This window comes from Musca vetustissima, unplaced genomic scaffold (assembly GCF_032173495.1).
Source record: "Musca vetustissima isolate MV318-11 ecotype Yass unplaced genomic scaffold, APGP_CSIRO_Mvet_v1 utg5355, whole genome shotgun sequence".
NCBI lineage: Eukaryota > Metazoa > Arthropoda > Insecta > Diptera > Muscidae > Musca > Musca vetustissima.
Window position 1 is genome coordinate 166494 of NW_026879329.1, and position 27882 is coordinate 194375.

At 37.9% G+C, this 27882-nt stretch overlaps 1 protein-coding gene across 1 annotated transcript; it reads left to right on the forward strand.

Moving 5' to 3' along the window:
- The first annotated feature begins 3510 nt into the window (after positions 1 to 3510).
- On the forward strand, positions 3511 to 19298 carry LOC133324155 (kelch-like protein 17). The gene is made up of 6 exons (XM_061533038.1): positions 3511 to 3589; positions 5986 to 6169; positions 14639 to 14735; positions 15025 to 15261; positions 15347 to 15453; positions 18060 to 19298. The coding sequence occupies exons 1-6, from the start codon at positions 3564 to 3566 to the stop codon at positions 19260 to 19262; spliced, it is 1854 nt and encodes a 617-aa protein (XP_061389022.1). The 5' UTR covers positions 3511 to 3563; the 3' UTR covers positions 19263 to 19298.
- Positions 19299 to 27882: the final 8584 nt, after the last annotated feature.

The following is a 27882-nucleotide window of genomic DNA, read 5'->3' on the forward strand; positions in this document are numbered from 1 at the left end:
TAAAGCCGCCATAATAACGTCAGCTATCTAATGGTGATTATCATGCACATTTGTCAGTGTTCTGTGGGGTTGAGCGTGAGGGTGTCGAGGAAAAAAGCAAAAACAAAATATGGACAATGTGTGATAGTTGTTGCCACAAATGTGTTATGTGGTGTTTTCATTCATGTTCTCTCAATTATGTACAAACATACATATGTATGTAATTTTTTTAAGATTTAAAAAAGACCGCCACTGCCGCCTCATTCCATTCATTTAGCCGAAAACAAAATTTAGTCACGCCATGAACACTTTTTTCAAGATTATTTCAACACGCACAACTTCGTCATCGTCGTAAAATAATGATTATTATTGTGCAGTTATATAGCTAATTCATGTGTGTGTGTGTATGAAGAAAAATGCAATATTGGGGTGTAGTGAATGTGAATTTGGGAGAGATGAGGGGAATGGTTTTGGACCATTGGATTTTTTTTTGTTATTCGGCTCTACGTTATAAAGTAGGGATTTGTAATAAGAGCTTTATAAGTAAGGGATTTGATATACGGTCTTACTACTGATATAAGGACGGTCTTACTACTGATATAATTGAACCCTTAATTATTTGGATTACTGGATAATTGGAGATGTTCCACCATAGCACATTGATATACATTAGGCAAAATGAGTTGCAGGATTTCAAAGATTTATTCGACAATTCCGTATCCCGACCATTACTAATTTCCCTAGGTATGACCTGGAATCCTTTAATTGATCTAATCAAAAATTCTCTGAAATTTCTCTTCAGTTTGAGTTCTCAATTGACCTGTTCTCTCTGCTACCATGGTGCTCGTTAATTTGTCCACTGTGTGGATTTTTTCCTCATATATAAAGCATACTTTTAGGCGTTTAATTTTCAAATTGGAAAATAATATCCAAAGAATATTGTTTATGACTCGTTACACCCCAATATCCACCCACCATTAAATTTAATGGATGATTTTCTTTCAAAATTCGATTTCATGTTCCAAGGGGAGGTTTTTATCGTTTGCGGACGCTTCTGTGTTCTTATATATTTTTTTCTTTCGGCACTTAACTTGTGTTTGTTAAGTTGTCAGGTGTCGGCGGTATTTGTGTTGATGTCTGTTATTTGTAAACAAGGATTGCTTATTTGTATGTGTGGGTGTGTGATCTCATACTCCACGTCAATGAAGACGAACATTTTGATTATGTCAAAAGTGTAGGTAACCATGTGTATCAAGTGGTTGTTTTTCCGCTTGATAAGTGATTGACTTGTCCTTCATAAATATGAAAAGGAGTTGGAAGGAAATGGTGTGGCAAGGGAAAACATGATTACCGTCTCAAGAGGGAAGTTGTTTATGGGGGTATGTATGTACATAATAAATGCTTAAGGATAATTTCAATGCCGTTAAAATAATCTGAGTATCGATTTGATGTTAGAGGAGTTGTAAATAAAACTAATGAAGAAAATCATAGCCCTAGGTGTGGATTTTTAAAGAATACTTTCAGCAAGGATCATCATTGTCTTAGGCGTGGATTTTTAAAGAATATTTTCCCAAGGATTATCATAGCCCTAGGCGTGGATTTTTAAAGAATATTTTCCCAAGGATTATCATAGCCCTAGGCGTGGATTTTTAAAGAATATTTTCGTCAAGGATTATCATAGCCCTAGGCGTGGATTTTTAAAGAATATTTTCCCAAGGATTATCATAGCCCTAGGCGTGGATTTTTAAAGAATATTTTCCCAAGGATTATCATAGCCCTAGGCGTGGATTTTTAAAGAATATTTTCCCAAGGATTATCATAGCCCTAGGCGTGGATTTTTAAAGAATATTTTCCCAAGGATTATCATAGCCCTAGGCGTGGATTTTTAAAGAATATTTTCCCAAGGATTATCATAGCCCTAGGCGTGGATTTTTAAAGAATATTTTCCCAAGGATTATCATAGCCCTAGGCGTGGATTTTTAAAAAATATTTTCCCAAGGATTATCATAGCCCTAGGCGTGGATTTTTAAAGAATATTTTCCCAAGGATTATCATAGCCCTAGGCGTGGATTTTTAAAGAATATTTTCCCAAGGATTATCATAGCCCTAGGCGTGGATTTTTAAAGAATATTTTCCCAAGGATTATCATAGCCCTAGGCGTGGATTTTTAAAGAATATTTTCCCAAGGATTATCATAGCCCTAGGCGTGGATTTTTAAAGAATATTTTCCCAAGGATTATCATGGATTTTTAAAGAATATTTTCCCAAGGATTATCATAGCCCTAGGCGTGGATTTTTAAAGAATATTTTCCCAAGGATTATCATAGCCCTAGGCGTGGATTTTTAAAGAATATTTTCCCAAGGATTATCATAGCCCTAGGCGTGGATTTTTAAAGAATATTTTCCCAAGGATTATCATAGCCCTAGGCGTGGATTTTTAAAGAATATTTTCCCAAGGATTATCATAGCCCTAGGCGTGGATTTTTAAAGAATATTTTTGGCAAGAAACATCTCAGACTTAGGTGTTCAGGGATAATAAATGTTATCAAATTCCTGTTCAGGGATAATTCAAATTCATATTCCTCCACTTTAAAATAAATCGTTTACAATTTATTTTATCACAAAAGGAAGTTGATAAATGTTATCAGGATATACACGCACATGTACATTGTTGAACACACACATATTGGTTGTACGTGCAACAACCATAAAAAAACTGTTGGATTTTATTTCGCAATTGACCTTTCCAAACGTTCGCCACGTTTCCGTTAGTTAATGCAATGGTTATTTGCACCGCATTTTGTTAGCCCAGAAAGCTGTTGAGCAATGAGCGCGATGTACTTGAAGATTATGTCTGGCGGGGTGTTAGCATGTCGTGCGACTGGTGTATTTTGTTAATGTGGAAATGAAATTGAATTTGTATTTTAATTTTTAAACCATAAACAATTTTAGTCAAACAGTTCATTTTTAAAGACGAATTCAGAACCTTAAAGCTATGGATTCTTCAAAAGCCCACGCTTCATAGCTTCTTTGTAGCTTTCAAAATATTAATTATAAATACACGACATTAAGGTTCAGAGAAAATTCAAATTCTTCTTCAAAAGTCCACACGGTCATGCCAAGCGTTGTTCTCAAAACCCACAAATGGTTTTCAACCTTCAAATTGTATTCAACACTTCTTTAAGAGTCCACACCTCAACGGCTGAGTGTGGCCTTTAAAATTTAATGCAAATATTTCTTATTGACGTTAGCCTACATTTTAAAGGATTAAGCTCGATTAAAAATATATTCACATGGAGTTCGCCCTGAGTTGGTTTTTAATATGTCTAAATATTTTGTGTTTCCCTTAAAAAATATCATAATTAATTTCCCTTTCCTTCCTATTACTTTCATTACAGATCCTGCAGGATTCAATTAAAGACTGATGAGCAAAAACAAAAGCCGATACTAACTAACCAAATAACCACCATAGAAGCCACCATTCTAAAAAACCAAATGTTTTACTAAAGGTTCTGCTACCGACGAAAAAGAAAGGAAAATCTGTTAACCTGGATAAAAGGATACAAATAAAATTAAGCACCATAATGTTTTTGCCGGTTAAATCGAATCTGTGAGTATAAAATCCTAAAACAAAACAAAAAACCCAAAGCCAATACCTAATAAGACCTTTAACAAACATTGTTTCACAGTGATGAACTCACATTTACATATATAAACCCTCCCAAGAAAACAAGGCCAAAAAATGCTTTACAAATTATCCCTTTTTATGTGGAACCCCCACATAAATATTGCACGCATACCCCACCCACACGAAATCTATTGGAAAATCTGAAAACAATGTTCGAAATGGAAAAAATAAATAAACCCAAAAATTCCATCTACAAGGATTGTGTCATCACAGGGTATCTGCTGTTATCCTTTGTTGTGGATTCCCACACACCCCCACAGACACATCCGCCAATACACAATGTTGTTAACAACATTTTTCCGAACAACCACCCCCCATCGAACTTGACGACAGGACTTAGCTGCATTCATTGTTGCATGACGAAAACAACAGCTAGACTCTGTGTTGTGACAAGGACATGAACTGCAGACATGGACTAAATCGCAGCCACAGCCGGCAATTTTTATTCGACAATACGGCGTCTTTGATGTCATCATCATCATTAGCTTCCCTTGGCAAGGCATCATTTAAAGAAAGAGTGGGGGTAAACGGAAAAATGGCTATCTTTTTTTTGATACCCTTGAGGCATTCATTTACGCATTCATATGTACATTGTTGTAACATTGTTATTATCACTATTGTTTCAAAAGAGGGTTGCCAGACTGATGATATTATGATACTTGCCAAAAATATTCTTTAAAAATCCACACCTGGGGTATTATGATCCTTGCCAAAACTATTCTTTAAAAATCCACACCTAGGGTGTTATAATCCTTGCCAAAAATATTCTTTAAAAATCCACGCCTGTGGTATTATGACCCTTGCCAAAAATATTCTTTAAAATCCAAGCCTAGGAAAATTATGATCCTTGCCAAAAATATTCTTTAAAAATCCAAGCCTAGGAAAATTATGATCCTTGCCAAAAATATTCTTTAAAAATCCAAGCCTAGGAAATGATGATCCTTGCCAAAATTATTAGACTTTAAAAAACTTTAAAAATCCAAGCCTAGGAAAATGATGATCCTTGCCGAAAATATTCTTTAAAAATCCACGCCTTTATGACTCAGATGGGGCTTGAAAATATTCTTTAAAAATCCACGCCTTTATGACTCAGATGGGGCTTGAAAATATTCTTTAAAAATCCACGCCTTTATGACTCAGATGGGGCTTGAAAATATTCTTTAAAAATCCACGCCTTTATGACTCAGATGGGGATTGAAAATATTCTTTAAAAATCCACGCCTTTATGACTCAGATGGGGCTTGAACATATCGTTGACTGTGCGTTGAATTCCGAACAATCTTTGATACCCTCCTTATTGGCTGATTTTTGAACTTAAAACACTTTTGGCTCAGTGTAGAACTTCAAATTCTTAAAAACCGACCATTTTTCATTAAATCCCCCAAAAGTTTGCTACTCTCTTTTCGTCTGTTATTTTGATGGTGGTAATTGCAATTGTCATTGTTTTGATTTTCATTGCTCACAACTGACTCATTTTCCAACAATCTGAACGATAGCCATTTGGGGACTTTGATAACTACAACATTGCTGAACAGGATTGTGGTGTGTTCTGTGTTCCATTTCAGATAACCGTTGAAATGTAATTCGGATTATATTTTGCGAAAAGTGTATCGAGGACACACCACTCAGAGCAAGAAATTGAGGTTAATAGCTTTTGGGGGAAAATAATTTTTGCGTTAAAAATGAATCCCAATTGATTTTTACGATATGACGGTTAGTTCAATAATATTCCAAAAAGCCAACAACTACAACATTGTTGTAATTTAATATCTTTTTTTGCAATAAGTGAAATATTCTAAGGGTGAGGTTTTACTGCAAATAAAAGGAAACTTTATGGCATCCATCAAAGTTAATTTGTAACACCACACACATACATACACACAAACATAGTTGGTTTATGGCTAAACCATTAACCGCTAAAACCAGAACATATATTTGGTTTAATGTCTAGCACTAATGGACACCATGACATGGTTATGACATTAGCAGAACAGCAACAATGTAGGGAAATTGTTTTTTTTTTATAGTTGTGGCCTTGAGAGGGATTTATTTTTTAAGTACTTAAAGACTTTTTAAAAATTAAAGTTAACAGGATTACTAATTAATACTTAAATTACACGACTAACATCTAATGTTTGTAAAAGGATAATTAATCCCGTTTTATTTTCATAAGAACAGAGACAACCACCACAAATAGTTGGGACAAACATTTTTCTTCCTCATTACTTAATATGAATTTATACCCTCTTCTTAATTATAATCGCTAATACCTCCTGATTCCTAATAAATAATTTCATTAATTTGTTGTCTGTTTTCAGTTCCACCGACAACACTGCCAACAGTGAAGATGTCACCACCACCAGCAACAATTCAACACAGACACCGAGTGATCTTAGCCCACCGGGACCAAATGAGGAAGTTCTACCACAGGCACATCATCAAAATCCAGGACATTGTGTGGCATCCTTTGCTGCGATTAATCAAATGCGTACAAATGCTCAGGTAAAGTCAGCCAGACAAAAATATAAAATAATCAAGTGCAATTAAGACAAAAACATTTTCTTAATGATATTAAATATCCTTGAAAATGAATCGGGGGAGAAGTATAATGAAAGAAATAACAAAGAAGATAACACAAATAAAACCCAGACAACAACAGATGTGTGTAATCTGTTTTTAAACTGGGAATATTTAAACAAATACTGCAATATATTTTTAATGGATACATTATAACCTAATTATTTTAGTACAATTTCAAAAACCTGATCATCAGCGTAGCCTTGAAAGTATTCCCTAAAAATCAACGTTGCCTGTAAAATATACGTTAAAAATCTATGTATTTAAGACACCATGTTTCCTTTAAAATATTCCTTGAAATCCGCGCCGCATTTTTCTCAGATTGGGCTTAAAAATATTCTTTAAAAATCCACCCCTTCATGACTCAGATGGGGCTTGAAATTATTCTTTAAAAATCCACTCCTTTATGACTCAGATGGGGCTTGAAAATAACCTTAGAAATCCAAGCCTATATGGCTCAGAATGCGCTTATTTTTTTAAAAATCCACGCGTTAAAAATTTACGCCTTTATGACTCATATGAGACCACCACGCCCTTATGACGCTAATTGGTGTAGCCGCCAGTGTAGCCTTGAAAGCATTCTCTAAACCAGTGAGCGGAGCTGTATAGTCGGACGGGCCGACCATACGATACCCTACACAACTACCACGGAACTCAAATTTTCTGCGGATGTTTATTCCGAACCTGGGCAATATTTCGTGATAACACCCTCATGCCCGATTAGAGGTAAACAGTACCTCTTCCTCACACTGACATATTTTCCGAATATTACGAGTATTCAGTACAGCTATTGTCCAGATTCCCTTCACCGTGGGTTGTGTTGTGATGTTCGGCTTTTATTTGTGGTCTATAGATCGACTCGAAAATAACACAAAAAATTAAGTTTTCGGTCCACTTCATTCCAAAATTTTTATCTGATCATCACCGAAAATTATAGGCGTTGTCCTTGACCATAACTGGAACCACATGGAACATTTCAAAGCGATCAGAGCTATAGTTCCGCTTTCCAGAGTGATAATGGGTTACTAAATAATATACGAATACGGAGATACCTGTAAATATTTAGGTGTAACTCCCACATCCGAGCACATACAACAATAAAATTGGTCTTAATTTAAAGGTCAACCACTCCACTTGGATATAATATCAACTTCTCGGGTAAATGTTCTTCAGGGGTAAATATATACGTCATTGAATACAAACTTTGTAATTTTTCACACAAAAGTCAGGGTCCATTTGACCCGCTAAATATTGACCGATCTTTATCCAAACAGGCATGCTTATTCTTTGGCCCGATCCGCTTCTCCATGCAAAATTTCACGATGTTCGGACAATTATTGCGGCCTCTGGAGCGTCCAGAAAAACCGACAAAATGTTAGTATTTGGTCCATTTCATCCCCTAAATATTAACCAATCTTTCCCAAAAACAATAGGGGTTTTCATTGGCCAGAACCCATTCTACATGCAAAATTTCGTGAAGATTGGTCCATAACTGTGGCCTGTATCGTGTTTACAAATTATAATGGACAGACGGACGGACACACATGTCTAGATCGACTCAGCTAGTCGAGATATGACGATCGGTATACTTTAAGGTGGGTCTAGAATCAATATTTCGCGGCGCTACAAACTTTTGGGGCTGCACAAAGCTATAATACCCTGACAACATAGTTGTGTAGGGTATAAAAATCACATATTACTTGAGAATTGAAGCTAAGTTTAGCTCGGAAATAATACTTCAAAAATTTCCCTGAAAGTATGCTCAAATAATTCACGGATTTTAGGCTCAATATAATATTAAAAATATTTTTCAAGAATGGAGTCGTTTAATATGAGTGTCATTTAGCCTTTAAGGATCCGCGTCTTTATGGCTTAATGGGTCCTAGAAATACTCTTAATAATTTCATGACTTTGAGGCAGAATTATGCCTTCAAAACATTATTTTAATGTCCGCGTATTAAAAGCGGATATTATTTCCTTGAAGGTATGCTTTGAAAATCCACGCCTTTAAGACTGAATTTAGCCTTGGTGGTATGCTTTAAAAATCTAGCTTGTAAGACTTAGTTTAGTCTTAAATGTATGCTTTAAAGATCCACGCCTTAAATACAGAGTATAGCCCTGAAAGTATACTTTAAAAATAGCCCTGAAAGTATACTTAAAAAACAACGACTTCGAGACTTAGTTTAGCCTTAAAAGTATGCTTTGAATCCTTACACTGTGTTTTTTTTTTGCTTTGAAACTGAGTGTTTTCTTAAAGGTATGCCTTTAAAACCGAGTGTAGCCTTGAAGGTATGCTTTAAAAATTCACGCCTTTAAGGTATGCTTTACAAATCCACGCCTTTAATACTGAGTGCTTTAAAAATAAGATTTCCAAGCGCGTCGGTTTTATGCACAGTTTTCCCAATTTGAAGGACCATGTTCCAATATGTTGCCATCCATTTGTTTTTTAATCGAATTTGTGGCTCTCCCTTTCTGCGTGAATGTGTCGATGTGTTTTTCGTGGGTCTTCTTCAGGATTTGGCGCAGTGTGAAAATCTGCTCTAGGCTAGGTGGTATACAATCTAAACCGTCCACTCTTATTGGTTCTGTGATGTCTTCTTCATCTCTACTATTTCATGCCAGAATCATTGTAGAGTGCTCCTTCAAGATTCTCAACACGCTATCTGTACCAGTCACCAGGTTTCCTTTTTCATCTCTACAGGAGGATGTGCCTGAACCAAAGCCTTCGGTTTGGTGTTTTACTTGTTGTTAAAATTTCCAGACTTATTTCTGACTCCTGAGCATCTCGATTTGCTCACGCTCGCGTTTTTCTTGACCTTCCTTCTTTCTTTTGAAAATACGTTTCTACTCTCTCTTTTCCTCCCTTTCCTTTTTACATTAAGATGAGTTCGAACCTTGGCTGCTACAATATAATGGGCCGAATCGATATTCGCTCCTCGGTTCGATCGAACACCTAATACACTGTATTAGATGGGAATGGGTTACAAATACTTCATGACTTTGTGTCTCAGATGAGGCCTAAAAAGGTTTTGAGAAACTCCAGGCCTTGATTTGGGTTTTAACTTGAAAATAGCCTATAAAAATCCTGATCCTTATTGCTTAGATTGTCTCGAAAATATTCACTGTTATATATATATATCCAGTCTCACTCTTATATATATCCAGTTTTGCCTGTAACTGTGTTCAAAAACAAAACACAATTTAATGCGCATCATCCGCATTAGAAACTCATCAACGTATCCAAGTTACAAATATATCGTTGTCAGGCCGTTTACGTGCCAGACATGAAGGCGCGAATGTGTTTTGTGTTTTCTATTTTTTTTACGTATTTCAATTTTCGTATTGAATTCAATGGATTCTGTCTCAAGCCTCATTCTTTTTTCGTTAGTTGCCACTGGAAAAGGTTGCAAACTGTCACATATCTATATACAAATGTATACCCATTGAGTTTATTGACTTTTTCTTCTCATCTTCCATTTGCCATAGGTTGTTGCTGTCTCCTCCATCTATACTCGAGGGTAATTCATATTTCTGTACCGGCTGGCACAGACATTATTGTGAACATGCTTGGGATATGGATGGACGTTGTATGGTTGGTGTCGAAACTTGTCATGTTATTTTTAACACCTATCACCTAACTTGCCCATACAGACATGGAGTAGGTGACATCCGAATATGCCAGGCAAAACCAGCCACCCATCCAACCTATTAAAGCCTACGAGCAGCACACACATTCCGAACATAATTCCATTAGAATGCTTAGTTCCGTATTTTTTGTATGCAGCAACCAAACAGAATTTGTCATACACCCACACTCACCTCTCACTCACTCTTGAAAGTGTCACTTTGCACAGCAACTCTTCCATGGCGAAAGAGGTTGACAAATTGTTTATGGTTGCATGCCTATATTGCTTTAGGGTCATGTGGAAGTCAAACACATTTTGAAGTTGTTTTTACTTCGTTGTTGGTGTTTTTCGTTCTATGGCCTATGGATTATTTTGTTTTTTTCTGTATTTCCTCCAATGGGAGCGAACAGTGGGAATAGACAGAAACCTAATTGTCTTGTAGGCGACTTACCTTAATACCAAATAATCTCTTCATTAAGACATGTAATTGGCATTTGCATGGTAGAGACTTTCGTTTAATGGAAATTTAATATTGCTTAGCAGCATTTGGTGGAGGTGTTCAGAATAGAAGAAAATTAAGAAATCCCATTAAAATTTAATGGGAAACTGGGATGAAGCGACATAAAATGGTAGTATTAAAGTTACAAATTCGTTTAAAAGCTCTGAGAAGACTAATTACAATTAAATACAGTAATTTTCGAAGTTCAGGAAGTAAACGGTGCGTATAAGTATTGACAACAAGTATACGCCATCTGGTACCGCCAATTACAAATTATTACCGATATAAGATGATTTCTTATAAAGTTTATTAGTAGTCCTTTTAGATATCTTAATGCTGCTTTCGTTACTGACAGTTGTCGACAACTGCAAATATTTATTTTTTTTTAACGAATAGATTCGTAAAGTTAACGACCATAGTAAAGTAGCCGTTAAAGTTACCGATAAATATATATAAGTTGGCATAAATGTTACTTTTTACATGAAAAATCTGAGCCTTAATTTTACCGATATTTCTCGGTAATACATTTTTATGAAAGTGTGGTATATCCTTTCTTCACTTAATTTTTTTATCGAGAGTATTAATCTCCATTTGTCCTGCATAACTTTCCCAATTACAATAATCACCCAATAATACTGCGTATTAGTTTTGACAACACTTATACGCAGTGGTATTCGTAGATGTTTTATCAATACTGAAGCTGAAATGATTTATTAGAATTTTTGTTTAATATTTTATGCTATTTTTGAAGCTCTAGGGTTGCTGTTATTGTTCGGCTTCATAATTGTTTTATAATTATTTCAAGGTTTCCAGCATGCCCCTCTCTTCTACATAGTATTTGACACTTACAGCTCGTCTCGCATCACTTAGCCACGAAAATTCGGAAATGGTGCATATAAGTATTGACAGAAGTTATACGCAATCATGTATCGTATTCAATATCAATGTCAAATGACAATTTAAAGAAAAATATCACGTTGTCTGAGGCTAAAATAATTAAAAAATTCGTGTTGGACATCTTAGATGGTATTCGCGAGCTGGTATAGTTCGCACAACCTGTTATTGGCCTGGGACTGATTAATAAATTATTTCCAAGCTCGTAAGGTTTGAGCGTAACGGTGCAATTCAAGATATACAGTATAGAGTGTGGGCTTATACCGCAAGCATCAGTGCTTTAAAAGCTTGTCTATCCGATCCGACTGGATTAGACAATAAGATTAGGATTTTATATACTGATGGAAACATCAATTCGTTGTATTATACATATTTCATTTTCATATCCGCAGACCATGTGCTAAATAGTGTGTAGAACAAGGCTACTCGATTGATGAGGTATTCAACCTTTTACGATCCGATATAACCTGTTTGAGGATATTACCCTACCTTGGTGAACTTGAAATTATTGGATGACGTAACGCTTCGGGTGAAGCAACATCATTCATCGTAAACTGTGGTGGTTTATAGTCGGCGGAAACACCAGTACTGTAAACACCAGTTAATACAAAGCGTCAACCAACGGTCCTACATCAAATCCACATACCAATCGATCACAAGTATTTGTACTTGATCACCTGCTTGAATTAGGAATGGAGCTCATCTGAGACTCCTAGGGCCAGGTACAAGGTTGTAATGCAACTATACACCGAGCCAAACTAGATTCGCGATTTGGGTGTAAATCAACACCAAATGCCCGGCTAGATTCGCAGACCTAGGTGACATGACAACCGCGCTACCGAAAACCTTTGGTCAGGTTCAAAGCCGAAGCTATTTCCAGTAGAATACCAAGCAGATCGGGACAGGATTCCAACAGGCTATAGCATCTGCCCAGTTTCATATCCGAATCTACTACCATATCTAATACCATTGCAGGCTTTCTACAATGGACATTGGTAACCACCATGCATTCCACCCCTCCCAACAATTGTTCAATTCAATTATCCTCTTTTCAATATTGCAACACTCCATTTATTCTGCTTTTACTTCCCGTCTAATCTGTTGGACTCCAGGGGTAGTTCTGTCTCGGTGGGAGGATATCTTGCACGAATTAATAATCTTCTGGGGATTTTCTATAAATAATCCGGTAAAATAACTGGAGCACCTCTTCAGACCAGCTTTTATCAACACCAACTTCCAGGCTAGATTCGTAGACCTAGGATACCTTTGGCCAGGTTCATACCCGAAGCAATTTCTAGCAGAACCCCAAGCAGATGGGGACTGATTACCCACAGACTATTGCCTCTGTCCAGCTACCATTAAAACTTATATGTGCAGGCTCTCTAAAATTGACATTGGTAGCTATCATGTATTTCACCCTTCCCAACAAGTGTTCAATTCAATCATCCTTTTTTCAATATTACAACACTCCATTTATTCTGTTTCTGTTCCGCTAGGAGAACGACTTCACCGTTTCCCACATTTTCCCTAGAATTTTACGTGTAGCAACTCTTCAGATGTTTTAACCTTTTATACCGCTAATGCTCCGCCTTTAATCTGGTTACTTCTATCATAAGTTCCCTAACTCTGGAATCTGTAGTTCATCCGCTATTTTGCTAGTCATGCTGTCTTTACTGGGGAAGTAGATTGTATATCTAATGAAACGGGCCCACATGTAAACATATCTTCTATGCTATCAAAACATCGAAAAGGATGGGAAGTTCTCTGAAGTGATGCTTATTGACCTCTCTGATTCCTTGCTAGTTGACTTTACTATAATCGAGGAAAGTTTATGCGGTCTGCTATTGGTATGAGAAGGTTGTCTGGACTAAGTTTCTTGTATGCGTCACTAGATTCTAAAGATAAGTTGGATAATTTGCATCTAGACTAATCAATTATTTCCACAAGAAAAAAATGAAGTGTTGTAATCAGGGCCCTATAACAATGCCAAAATGTTGCACTGTCTGGGATTGGAACGCTGCAGTACAACGTGCTGCAGTAAATTTTCGCACTCTCTTCTAAACATTAGTCTCACATAAGTTAAGTCATGTTGTCAAGCACAAAAGCCTGGGGCATCCTACAACCTGGCATCCTGGCCTTGTTTCTTAATTGCTCATTTAGACCATAGTAGCATCTGTTCGACAACACTATCCTTCTCCGAATCTCAAAATTGTTGTCATTTGTTTTGTTTATGACGGTACCGAAGTAGATGAAATCTCCGACTACCTCAAAGCTGTAGTTTTCATGTTCCACAATTGATACCATCAGCTTTATCTTCTCGTCATATACTGCCAGTCTAACTATGGCAGACTCCTTCTCAATTCGTAAAATATACAATATCTTCTTTCTCCCTGTTTACCATTAGTCCTTCGAGCCGAATCAGTGAGCGATCGTGGAGGAAATTGATGCTAAAGAATTTGCTTTAAAAATAGAGAAAATTGTGTCAGCTTGGTGGAAAATGCAAAAAGAAGAAAAATGAAATATAAATAAAATGTTGAGTCAGAAGGAGGGGCTTCATTTCTGAGTGCAGAACGATGTTGTGAGGCTATGGGATCTTATTCTGGAGAAGACAAATCGGGCATAGTCTCGGCACTGACCGATGATATAAATACTGTACTAGCAAGCATTGACATGTTCGTAGAGTTTATTGACAGTCTGGATACGACTGTGAATGTGAAGGATATAGAGATCGCATATATCTATATAGGAAACCTAGTAAGCAGCACAAAAAAGTAAAATATCCGTCCGTTAGTAATCGGTGGATAGAGCTATTGGAGAAGAAATAAAAATTGCAGGAGGGTTTTGGAGCGACGAATGTTTAGGGCAAAGAAGCTTATAACCTATAGGCTATAATGAAGAATTAGATAAAAACCGTGACGTGGCAGAGTTACGTTCAAGAAATAGGAGCTAGGTTTTGCTCTAAAAACAATTCCGTCAAGAGGCCTTCGGTCCACGCATCATGGATTATCTTTCTTCAGAGAGTTTAGGAAATACCGTTCCATGTTTAATATTAATATACTATAGGATTTTTTTTCTATTACATCCACAACGAACACTTTTTACTAGAGGTGCGATCTAAATATGGATCGGGACATACTCTAAACCTAAATGTATCCACCGTATAAATACTTAAAAGCTCTTACAATGAAATATTAAAGATTTTCACACATACTTTTATCTTTTTTCTCTCTCTCTCTCTCCTTCCCAATTCAAAATCCCTAAACAACATTTGGCGATATCCTATCAAAACACACACACACGCTCACACTCAAATGCCGCTGTATGCTCCTATGGAATTTAAACTGGCTGTCTGCTACGGTTCTTTGCTGCCTATAGTTATGCGATGTTACTTTGGAAGTTGGCGGTGAAACCTTACATGCCCATAAAGTGGTTTTAGCCTCAGTCTCACCCTATTTCTATGCCATGTTCAATGGTAAGTAACGAAACAAATCCCTAAATGAAAAATATACCTAAGCAGAGGAGCCGCATGGATAACATGTCTATGGAGAAACGTGTGTGTAGGTATGGTTGGCCATGTGTCGGCATGTGAAATATTAAATCCTTATCTAGTCACAGCCAGACACACCAGTCAACCAGCCAGCCAGACAAACACTTCTCTAATGCTCTTAAAATTGACTACCATAATATTTCATGCTTTGACTTTATCCCCCTCCACCTCATTTTTCATTTCCACCCTTCTCTCTTCTCTTTCATCCTTACAGATGATATGCTGGAACGTACCCAGGGTATTGTTCGTTTGCATGACATTGATGTAACTGCCCTCAAACATTTAATCGATTACATTTATACGGGAGAGATTACCATAACCGAACAAAATGTCCAGGTCCTATTGCCTGCATCGAGTCTGCTGCAAATGCATTCGGTTAGGGAAGCCTGCTGTAAATTTTTACTGCGTCAATTACATCCTTCGAATTGTTTGGGTATTCGTAGTTTTGCTGGTAAGTTGGATGTTGTGGAGAAAATAGGAATTAAAATTTTGTTGGGGATATGATATAAATATTTATGGTTTTCTTCTAATTACAGATGCCCATTCATGCAAGGAGTTGCACACACGATCGCATAAATATGCATTACAAAATTTCCAACAAGTTGTTGGAACAGAGGAATTTTTATTACTGCCATTTGAAGAGGTGAGTTTAACAAATTGTAGTTTATTATCACTGAATGACCTAGCCCACATCCAATTGGTCTATAGGGAGAGACGTAGGGAATTGTAAATAAAAGAATTTGCCTTAAAGGTCGAGGAAATTCTGTCAGCTTGGTGGATAATCCAAACAGAAAAAATTAAAAAAAGATTAATAAATTGCTGAGTCAGACGGATGCTGCGGCAATGAAAAAGGCTGAGACATTTTGGCTAGAGGGCTTCAGTTATTCCGGAGAAGAAAAAATCGCTCAAAGACTCGCTACTGAGTTGAATTGTTCTGTAACGAACTAATTCAAATAAACAAGATTAGGTTTTCCTGCTCATCCTAGTTCCTTTTGCTTCAGTCGTTTCTTTTTGTTGTCGTTTGATCCAATCGTTCATGTAGATATCCCCCCGAAGAAAGAGTTCCTCCCATTGAGTATTCGATATAAAAATAATATACAATTCGGTTGAAAAACGTGCCAAAACCTTACCAAAATACCGAATAATGATAATAATGGTCCAATTTTGATCATTTTTGGTAGGAAGATGTACTACTCAATATGAACGCGAAATATAAAATTACAGCCAATACGATTGAAACACTTATCACTTAAATGTGCAGCAGCTCGATTCGTCTGACTATGTCGTTATGCGAGAATAGATGGTACAGCTCATGGTTTATTCGACGGCGATATTCACCGTCGACGCAGATCGGCCCGTAGATCTTTCGGAATTTTTTTCTCTTAAACACTACAAGAGCTGCCTCATCTGCTTGCGCGTTCCGCAGTTGGTCCGAACCTACTGGACGTCTTGCGCGTTTGTACCATCAGCTTGGTCTTCTCGCCGTTCACTGCCAGACCCACTTTGGCTTTCTTAATTCGTTCAAAGGTGGCTGTTACCTCTCGCAATGTTCGACCCATTATGTCGATATCATCGTCGTAGGCGAGTAACATTTTCTGTTTGGAGTGTCAGAGTGTCATTTCTGTTCACCTTTGTCTCTCGTATGACCTTTTTCAGCAGGATGTTAAAGGGGTCACACGACAAACTGTCACCTTGGCTGAATCCTCGTTCGGTATTGAAGGGCTCCGAGAGGGCCTTTCGTATTTTAACTTTTGACCTTGTACCAGTTAAAATTATCCTGCATTGCTGTATTTTGCTGGAATGCCGAACGCAGACATGGCTTTAAAAACCTCTGAGCGGATTGGGCTTTATGCGGCTTCGTCGGTCTTTTCCAGGTTTGGCGCACTGTGAAAATCTGGTCATTGGTGGATTTGTCAGGTCTGAAGCTGCATTATTATGGCCCAATTATGTCATTAACTATTGGCTTAAGTCGTTCAGACAGCACGCTGGATAACACCTTATATGCGATGGGATGGAGATTTATTCCTTTATAGATGGCACACATCGTCTTGTCTCCTTTTTTGCTAAGGTCCCAAACATTGGGCATGCGTTCGTCTAGCCACTAATCTTTTGGTGCATGCTCTAATCAACATCTGACCACCGGTCTTTAATAGTTCAGGCTGGTAACCCTGTTTTATTATTCTTCAGCCGATTAATTGCTATTCTGACCTCATCTTGGCTAGGTGGTACACAATCAATGCCGTCACTTCTTATTAGTTCGGGGGTATATTTTTCACAGCCACTATTCGATGCCAGAATCTTTCCAAAATGCTCCTTCCAGATCCTCAACACGCTATCTGTATCTGTCAGCAGGTTTCCTTCTTCATCTCTACAGGAGGATGTGTCTGCATCAAAGCCTTGAGCTTGTATTTTATTCATTGGTAAAATTTCCGAACTTAATTCTGACTCCTGTGCCTCTCGATTTACCCAACCTCAATTTTTTTTTGTCTTTCCTCTTTTTTATAAAAAAAAGTTTCTCTTCTCTCATTATCTCGCGATAATTCTCTCTCGCATTGCGTGTTGTTACTGTTTTGTCCTATATGCTGCGTTGTTCAACTCCGTAGCATTACGACATTCCTGATCGTACAACTGGTTTCTTGAACTTTTGCTTTTGCTGCAATTTGTAGGGTGTAGGCAATTCTTTGCCATTGTGCTTCTATTTTATTATCGGGACAGGGAGTGCTTTCGTCAAGCAGGTGGGTAAGTTAAGCGGAGTAGGCTTCTGCTACGTGTGTTTGCAGCTTTTCGATGTCTAGTTCTCGTGTTGTATTACATTGCACCTTTGCTGCTACATTAAGGCAAATCTTGGCTGTCAATGGTAATGGTCCGATTCGATATTCCATATGTTGAGAATTTTTGGCAGGGAGATTTTTTACTCAATAAGATCCCAAAATATAAAATTACAGGCCATTTGGTTGATTTAACCACTTTTAATACCAAACATCCTAGGAGTAGTAAGAATACACGTGCTAAGTTTTAAAACTCTATATTCGATATTGCGAATCCTCCGATGAGAGACAGTTCTGAACTTCATGGCCGTGTGAAAGGTCTCTACAGACTTATTTTGTAAATCATGTTTTTTTCATATACATACATATGTATTTTTTTTAAACTAAATTCTACATACAAAAATTATTTTCTCAAATTATTTAATTTTTTTCTTGAATTTGCATAATACCATTTTCCATCCTTCTTTTTTTTATTTTCCAGGTCAAAGATTTAATATCAAACAATTTGCTGAATATATCATCGGAAGAAAAAGTGTTCCATGCCGTATTGAATTGGGTGAAACATGATTTGGACGAACGTCAAAATCACATTGCTGAACTGATGAGTCATGTTCGTCTGCCGCTGGTGAGTCGTGACTTTTTGATGACATGCGTCGAAACGGAACCATTGATACGAGAAGATTCTCAGTGCAAAGAGCTGCTGTTGGAGGCAATGAAATATCATCTGTTGCCAGAACAAAGAAGTCTAATGGGTAGCCAGCGGACACATGAACGTCGTCCGGATGGTATGAAACCCTATGTTTTCGCTGTGGGCGGTGGCAGTCTCTTTGCCATACACAATGAATGCGAAGTTTATAATCCAAGGACAAATGCCTGGTCGACAATTGCACCAATGTTGTGGCGGCGATCACGTTCCGGCGTGACTGCTCTGCATAAAAGTCTATATGTTGTGGGTGGTTATGATGGTGTCAATGATTTAGCCACGGCGGAATGTTATAGCCCTCTGACAAATAAATGGACATACATCACCCCCATGGGCACCAAACGTTCCTGCTTGGGTATTTGTTCATTTGATGGCTTGATTTACGTCTGTGGTGGTTATGATGGAGCCTCCTGTTTGAGTAGCACCGAACGTTATGATCCATTGACTTCGATTTGGAGCTCCTGTCCAGCCATGAATACACGACGCCGTTATTGCCGCTTGGCGGTTTTGGATAATTGCATTTATTCGCTGGGTGGATTCGATTCGACCAATTATCAATCGAGTGTAGAACGTTTTGATCCAAGAGTTGGCCGCTGGTATCCGGTGCCCAGTATGACGGCCAGGCGTAGCAGTTGTGGTGTTGCCTCGGCCGATGGTTATCTGTATTGTATTGGTGGTAATGATGGTACCATGTGCATGTCCAGTGGTGAACGATTTAATTTGAGGCGTAACAGCTGGGAACCCATTGCCGCCATGCATTCACGTCGCTCCACCCATGAAGTTGTGGAGGTGGAAGGAGCCCTTTATGCATTGGGTGGTAATGACGGCTCTTCCTCTTTGAACTCCGTGGAACGTTATGATATACGTCTGAACAAGTGGACCATTGTGAATTCTATGGTAGCGCGTCGCAGTTCTGTTGGTGCTGCCGTTTTGGATTGCTTCCATTTGGAACGGGGGCTGGTACAGACTACTAATTTATGACCCCCACTGAGCTCAATTGCTGAATCATTTGCCGCCGCAGCTAATGGCAGCGCAGGAGGAACGCTTTCCAAGAGTTCCTCTCCCACTGCCACCAATGGTATGACTACATCAGCCACAGCTGCAGCATCTGCTGTCGGGGCTTCATCATCAAATTCTCTAGCATCGACATTGTCTTCTCTCGCAGCCGGATCATCTTCGTCATCGACATCGTCAAATAGTGTCACCACAACCGCCAATCCAATCTTGCCTGGTAGAGCTGTTAGCGGACGTAGCATGCTATCGGGAGATCTATTAAATGTAGTCTTGCCACCCACATATACTCTAAGCACCTCGGCACCATCATCATCAACATCCACCTTGCGGCGTCATCGTGATCGTAACCCCGCACCGGAACCTAGCCCTCGCACCGAGCGGCCAAACAGCGATGATGGCAGCGGTAAACCGTCAACTGCCTGATACATGTACTACAGATAAGATAAGGCGTTCGACCTACAGTTTTGACACATGCCCAACGAATTCACTGCCTTCTTACTACCCAGTTCTCCTCCTGCGATTTCCTTTCCCTTTTGCTGTAGGTGGTACAATAGGGCCAAGGCTATACAACTTCAAAATCAAACTCTCCTCTAAAGAGAGCCTGCAAAGAGAATAAAAACATTATGAAAAAATTATACTGGTATCTTATTAGGGAATTAAATTATATACAAACCGCGAAGCTATCTATCGGGACAACTTACACTTTAATCTGAATGGATCGAAGCTGGTTACTTGTAGAATCTTTTTTTCTATTACGGAATTGATTTAATTTTACTCTTAAGAACTAAACAAAAAATAAAAGACCAAATTAATAATTAATGCCTTGCACAAGATTTACAAGGTGTTCTCTACATACATATACATATATATCTACAATTAAGTATTGAGATTGGATTTCATAATGGAATTCGTTACAAAAAAAAATAAACAAAAACAACAACAAAATATGAATTTATACTAGAAATTTAACCTAACCAAAAGTAAACATAACCTAAAACAAACACACAACCCACTTAACATTTTTTAATGAATTATTGAGTATAGCATAAATTTTTTGCTCTTATGATAATACTTTTTTATAAAATTTTTATGGAAAAAAATTTCAAAAAAATGAAATCTTATCAAAATAATTTGCAAGACAAATATATTATTCATAACACCTAAATAAATTTATAAAATATATAAAAGCAAATTTTAAATGGTTTGCTATATTCTATATGATATTAAGAACTAAAAATCAAACAAAAAACATTCGTAATTTATTCATATTTCTGAAATATAAAAATAAAAACAAATAAAAAATGTGTTTCAAAAGTTCAATAAAAATATTGTTGTTTTAATAAGGAGCAGGTATGGAAATAAATATCAGCATCAGTTATTGCGACTACACTTGGATTGTCGCAAAAGCACTCTTATACAGTGTCCACCATGGGACCTCATGTTGATAACACACCCTCCGAAGATTGTACAGAGGCATACATCCTGTGGTCATATTCGTCTGTCCATAATCTATATTAGTCCACTTTCTGTAACTATCATAGCATCCGAACGTCCATTTCACAGTGCTTACCATAGGGTTTGTGAACGTTTTTCAATATACTTACTTACTTAGCTGGCTTGTGACAGAACATTTGTTCCATAAGCCGAGCTTACAAAATATTTCCAGGCGCAGATTTTCCAATTTGAAAGACCATGTTTCGAAATGTTGTCTTCGGCTTGATCTTTCCATCGAATTCGTGGCCTTCCCCTTCTGCGTGAACCACCAGTTGGTTCGCTTTTATACGCCTTTTGTGCTGAGGCAACCTCATCCATTCTCACAACATGACCTAGCCAACGTAGTCATTGCAGCTCGATCCGTCTATGTCGACGTACGAGAAAAGATCGTACAACTCATGGTTCATTCGATGGCGATCTTCACCGTCAACGCTGATCGGCCCATAGATATTTCGGAATTTTTTTCACTCAAACACTCCAAGAGCTACCTCATCTGGTTGCGCGAATACACATGCTTCAGATCCATACACCAGCACGGGCATTGTTCCTAAATTGCTTGCTCAGACCATAGTAGCATTTGTTTGCCAACGGTACTAAGGTATATAAAATCTTTGACTACATCGAAGCTGTAGTTTTTAAGTTCCACAGTTGGTCCGAGTCTACTGCACGCCTTGCGCGTTGATACCATCAGCTTGGTTGAATCGGTTTTTAGAATACTTATTTAAAATTTTTCCCAATATTGAGCTAAAATGATCAAAATCAGAGTATTTTTCATCCATATGCCGACTATAGGAAAATTGTTTTTTTTTTTTTTTTTTTTTTTGTTCCTAAGGACGGCATCCATAAAAATATAATAACTACAAATATTTCTTAATAATTTAAAAGTCTGAAGTATTCCTCCGAATATTCCTACCAATTATGAAGATAATCCGGGTTAAAAATATGTAATTTTAATAAAGTTACGGCAAATCGACATGCTCACTAACTTTTTCTTAAGAAACATGCACTGTCGCTAGCGGTGAAAGAACCACATTGAGAAAACCCTAAATTACTGCCTAATAATTTAACCTATATTGATAAAATTTTACACAGAGATAAGCTCTGTCTGTTTACTCGATATTTGGTAACAATTGTTACCAAATGTTACTAAATGTTGTCTGTTTACCCAAAAATCCAGTAAAAGAGAGTCAAGTGAGAGAGCAAGTTTGACAGTTCAACAACAACAAACTTACTGGAGTTTACTGAAAGAATTTGATTCAGTAAGATTTTGCAAACTCTGCGTTTTGGATCAGCTGTTTTATGACCAAACACAAGAATTATTCAAAACATTTTTTTAATTTGCAAAGTTCAATTTGAAATTAAGTTGTATAAAAATTACTGAAAATGGAAGAAAATTCGTAAGTAATGCAAAGTTTCATTAAATAAGAAACTAATTCCGTATATATTTTTGGGCAAGTTCCAGATAGAGGGCAATGTATTGGTGCAGGAAGCTTAAATGTTCCCGGGGAACATACCAAATCAATTTTTCTTTTATTGTTCATTTTATTTTTAATATTAAATTCAATACAAATAATTGTGTTTGTCCTTTGTTTGTTTGTTTATTTTGGCTCAAATCAAATGTTTTCTTGAATCAGCTGTTTATTTGCTAAATCTTACTAAATGTTGTCTGTTTACTTTTTTTAACGGCTTACTCTCTGAACTAGAACTTACTGAATAAATAGGTTCGTTCGTTTACTCAATAATTTGTACGAATTTGTACAAATTATTACAAAATGTTGTTCGTTTACCCAAAAGTCCAGTAAAGGAGAGTGAATTGAGAGAGCAGATTTGACAGTTGTGTTACTGAGTATTTGCAAATTCTTACAAGGAAAATTTACTCAGTAAGAATTTTCTTGTACCATCAGCTGATATTTAATCAGCTATTTTGTTATGTTTTGTAAACAAACAAAAAAATTGTTCTCAAGAAAATTGATTATTTTGTGAATTTTATTTTGATTTTGTATCATTATATACCAAAATGGATGAAGAATACGCAAGTATTTAAAAATAAGGTAATACAAGAGTAATTGTCGAACGATTTTTAGGTTCCAAATCCAAACAAATTGTTGTTTTAATCAGCTGTGTCGAAACAATCTTTTTACTGGATGTTGTTCGTTTACTTTTTGCAGTTTTCTCTCTTGAGAAGGAAAAATTCGTATTTACTCTCTGCAAATTCTTACTGAGTAAATATTACTGGGAAAGTAAACGAACGAACCTAATGTTACTGGAAAAGTAAGCAGACACGCCTATTATCGAAGATTATTAAAGGCAGTTTTCATATTTTGTGAAAGATTTTTTATTTATTTGAAGTTATATACAATTGATGTCGAGTACTGGTACATGCACAGGCAATGGACAATTAAAATTCAATTCAACAGGTTTATTCATAAGGTTAAGAGGGAGGCGAATTCGAGGTAAAATTTATTGTTTGAAGAATAAATAAACAACAAATATTTTTATTCGAACCCAAATAATTATCCACATTACTATCATTACGTTTTCCTGAAATATATTTAGAGTTGTTATCCTGTTCTGGTTGGTATTTCGCGTTTAAAAATTTGACAGCAAGAGAAGACTAATGGGTCGGTTACGGATGGTAACCATAGTTTGCCAGTTGCCAAATTTGAATTATGGGTGGTAACTGTTGAATGTGAATTCATGTGGTGCAAAATAAAAGAAACCATAACATCACCGCTGGTGGACCATCGCAAGAAGTGCCTTTATCAGCATTGGAGCAGGCGGCAGCAAAGTACTATTTGAGGTCTTAATTGCGCGGATGGATACTCACCCAAATGTAGCACGCGGCGTGCGGACTTTTGGTCAAACCAAAGCCACTACCGATAATGTGTGGAAGGTCATTTCAGAGGACCATAACTGCTATAGCCCACCAACACGCACTCCAAATAAATGGCAGAGAGTGTGATTCATTTTAAGGCAAAAAGTTGAAAATGAAGATGGCGCAAAATAAAAGAAACCATAACATCACCGGTGGTGGACCATCGCAAGAAGTGTCTTTATCAGCATTGGATCAGACGGCAGCGGACCCGTTACAAATGGATTTGACATTAAGTCCAGAAGGTGCCATTTTTGGAGTTATATCATTTACATTGCACTTGGAGGAACTGCTTGAAATCGAGCCAAACACTGACAAGGAACAGAAAAATGTAGTGAAATAAGTTAAAATGGCCAACGAATGCCAGAATTTACGAAATTTACGAGTACGAACGGAAGATAAAAAGGTCGATATACTAGAAGAGCCAGCGGCAACTCAAAGTGAACTTTCGAGTACAATAAAAAATGAAAAAGATCTGTATAAACAAAATGAAAAAATGAAAGAATCAAAGACTTACAAAGAAAAAACTATGAGATCTTTAAAGAAATGAAAAAGAAGAAATATGAAGCAGAGGAACATAAACTAAACTAAATAAAACTAAAATTATTAGAAGAACAACTGCAATGTCTACATTAGAGAAATATTCTTTGTATTACAAATTTAATTAATTGAAATAAAATATTATCTTTTTTAAATTTTATTCATTTAAGCTCTGCGTTATTGTTCTTCGTATATCTAAAGCAATAGAACTACCACTTTCATTTTCGCTTATGATTGGTACTTGTACTACTGTAGGAACTTCTTCCCAATGAGCATTATAATGCCTGTCAATATTGTGCAGTGCACAACACGCATTCACAATAGATATACACTTATGAGGCGTACAGTGCAGGCTACGTCCTGCAGAAAGGCATCTGAACACAGACCTTAGAACCCCATTAGTTCGCTCAATTATATTACGGGCCTTTAAATGAACGGTATTAGGTTCGTTCGTTTACTTTCCCAGTAATATTTATTTTTCCTTTTCAAGAGAGAAAACTGCAAAAAGTAAACGAACAACATCCAGTAAAAAGATTGTTTCGACACAGCTGATTAAAACAACAAACAAACAACAAAAAAATTGGCGCAAACTAAAAAACAGCATTTTTATTAGAAAAATGGATAACAAGCGGAAAATTGATGTTGTTTGTTTCCCACAAACATTTAAAAGGGTTGTGACCTGTTATTCCTGTATCTGCAATTGATATGGGGGTGGACATAACCGATGGTGTTCCAGACATGTTAGGGATGCACACTTTTTTGTTTGGATTTGGAACCTAAAAAATCGTTCGCCAATTACTCTTGTATTACCTTATTTTTAAATACTTGCGTTTTCTTCATCCATTTTGGTATTTAATGATGTCTCCTACCGGGCGCGTCCCCAGGTGGCGGATAGGGGGAAGTGGGATGATCAGACTATCTCATTACTATCAGCTAAACCCTGGAGGTAAAGGAATAGTCTGATCACCCCACTTTAGGGCTTTTTGCCCCGCGGACCAAAAAACTGACTACGGGGGTGTTCCCCTAAAACAAAAAACAAAAGATGGAAAGTAAAGAAGAAATAATAAAAGTTACGGTGCAGAGCCTAAATAACTCAGTACCGGCGGGTGTCGTTGATCTGCCCACGAGTCACGCCCCGTCGTCATCCAGCGATCGTGAGCAAAAATCTCCTACAGATGTGGGTGCTTTGGCATCTGTAGTCGAGGGTATTGCTACAAGCACTCAGCCAGCAGGCACAAATAAGGTAGACTTCAGTCACCACCGGGGAGGCGAAAGCCTGACCCAGCCTTCAGAGGCGGGTGGGGACTCGAATTCTAACTCCGGGTCTGACCAAGAAGGTAAGACCGATATAACCGTCCTAGAATGCCGGAAGAGAGAAGAGGCCGATAGGATGGTGGAAGAAGTGAGCAAGGACATTGCTAAGCTCACAACAAAAAGAAAGCAGTTATCTGGGGCACAAAGGCGAAAACTGGCCAGGATGAACCGGAGGAACAAAATCAAGCAGGAACGGGATGCCCTGAAGGACAAGCCTGACCTTCCCTCCACTTCCTCGGAAGCGGCGAAGAGGATTAGGTCTCCAGAGGAGCAGACCAATGCCAAACCTGCAAAGAAGAAAAAGAGCTTCACGTCGACCGATAGCAAGAGAAGGCTAAGCACGACCCCTAGTCAAGGAGGCTGTCCACAGAATCCATCGAGTGAGGGTGGCGAAGCTGGCTCTAATATCGAGTTGACGGGCGCTACACCGAAATCTTCCGAGAAGACTGGGAATTCCAAAAGGAACGCCCGGCCTTCTCGTAAGAGGAAGGCAGTAGCAACAATCGGTAAGGAGCCGCCATCTTATGCAAAGGTTGCCAGAAAGCGTTACAGGGACGAGCTCTGCTATGCAGTAATCGACGAACGTAGCGCATCCGGTAAACTAAAAAAGGAGACGCACGATGAGGTGATGAATGCGGTCAACAAAAAGATCATGGAGCACCTGCGGCAAGGAGGAGAGCCCATAGATCTAAACAGCTGCGAATTCAAAGGGGATTTCTTAATGCTGGAGTTCGAGTCCTCAAAGAGCATAGAGGTCCTCAAGAATTTAGTAGCAAGTATTGCCACCACGGACGAGGCAATAAAATTAAAGCTTGTGAGGAAAAGAGACATCCCTCACCTACAAAAAGCTACGGTCTTCGTTAGAGGTTGGGGCAGCGACTTCTCGACAGAGGACATGCTTGAAGTCTTTGGTCTGCAAAACAAGACACTGTTGGTGAAGAAATGGGAAGTCTTCCACAGGGAGGAGAACAAAGATGGGACCCTCCTTGTGTTAGGCTTGGACAGGTCTTCAATGGCAAGTCTGGCCAAGACTAAAGGCAAAGCCCACTATGTGTCAAACGCTGTCTACTTCAAGATCGGGAAGGCGAGGATCGGAGAAGAAGAAGCCAAAAAGACCAGCGAGGGAGAAAAACCCAACAAAAACGGCGAGGGAGTCGAGGAGAAGATATCTGACTCCCAGGAAGATCGCCTTTTGGATGAAAAATGATTGAAGTCATCCAAATAAACCTCCATCGGAGTGAGACGGCAACAACGGCTCTGATGGAAAAACTAGTTAAAGGTAATATACACATCGGTCTAATCCAGGAACCATGGACTGTTAATAACAAGGTCTCTGGATTAAACCACATAAATTACCAATTATTCTATGCAAATACAGGTTCCCGACCAAGAACCTGTATAATATGTCACAAAAATTTATGCTTTTTATTCTCTCCAGAGTTGTCAACACCGGATGCAACCATACTGAAGCACGGGAATGGGAACATTTACCTGGCATCAGTTTACCTTCCATTTGACTCGCCGATACCACCACCAACGGCGGAGCTGCAACGACTGGTGAGAAGAGCAAAAGAAACAGGTAACGAAGTACTGATTGGTAGCGATGCTAACTCACACCACATTGCATGGGGTAGTACTAATACTAACAAAAGGGGTGAAACCCTCTTAGACTATCTTAATACTAACGACCTAATTACTCTTAACATAGGCAACGAACCTACCTTCGTTAATAGAATTAGAGAAGAAGTATTAGACATAACAATATGTTCAGCGAACCTAATAGACGAGGTACAAGAATGGAGAGTCTCACATGAATATTCCTTCTCGGACCACAGATATATTAGGTTTAAAATCCTACGGCCACCGCCGAAACCCATATATTTTCGAAACAAGTCCAAAACAAACTGGATAAAATTCGGAAAATTACTCAAAGAAAGGCTAGGGCAACATAACTATGAAAGCCTAAGCACTGACGATATAGACAAAAATGTCAATAACTTAGCGGAAGCAATAGTAAAGTCCTTCGAAGAAAGTTGTCCTCTTCGAGAAAGGAAATCTGCCTTCGAAAAACCCTGGATGACAGGGGAGATTCGAAATAAAGGAAAAGAGGTCCGGAAACTTTACAATAGAGCACGACGCAAGAAATCTACAGTATACTGGGACAACTTCCACGATAAGCAGAAAGAATACAACAAAATGACAAGAACCGCCAAACGCAACTCCTGGAAAACCTTCTGTGAACAGGTCGATAGCGTAAACGACGTGTCAAAAATAAAAAAGTTTCTGTCAAAAACCCACACTCAAGCCGAAACGATGGTAGACAGTGAGGGCAACAGGATAGAAACAATTGAAGAAACAATAAGGCTT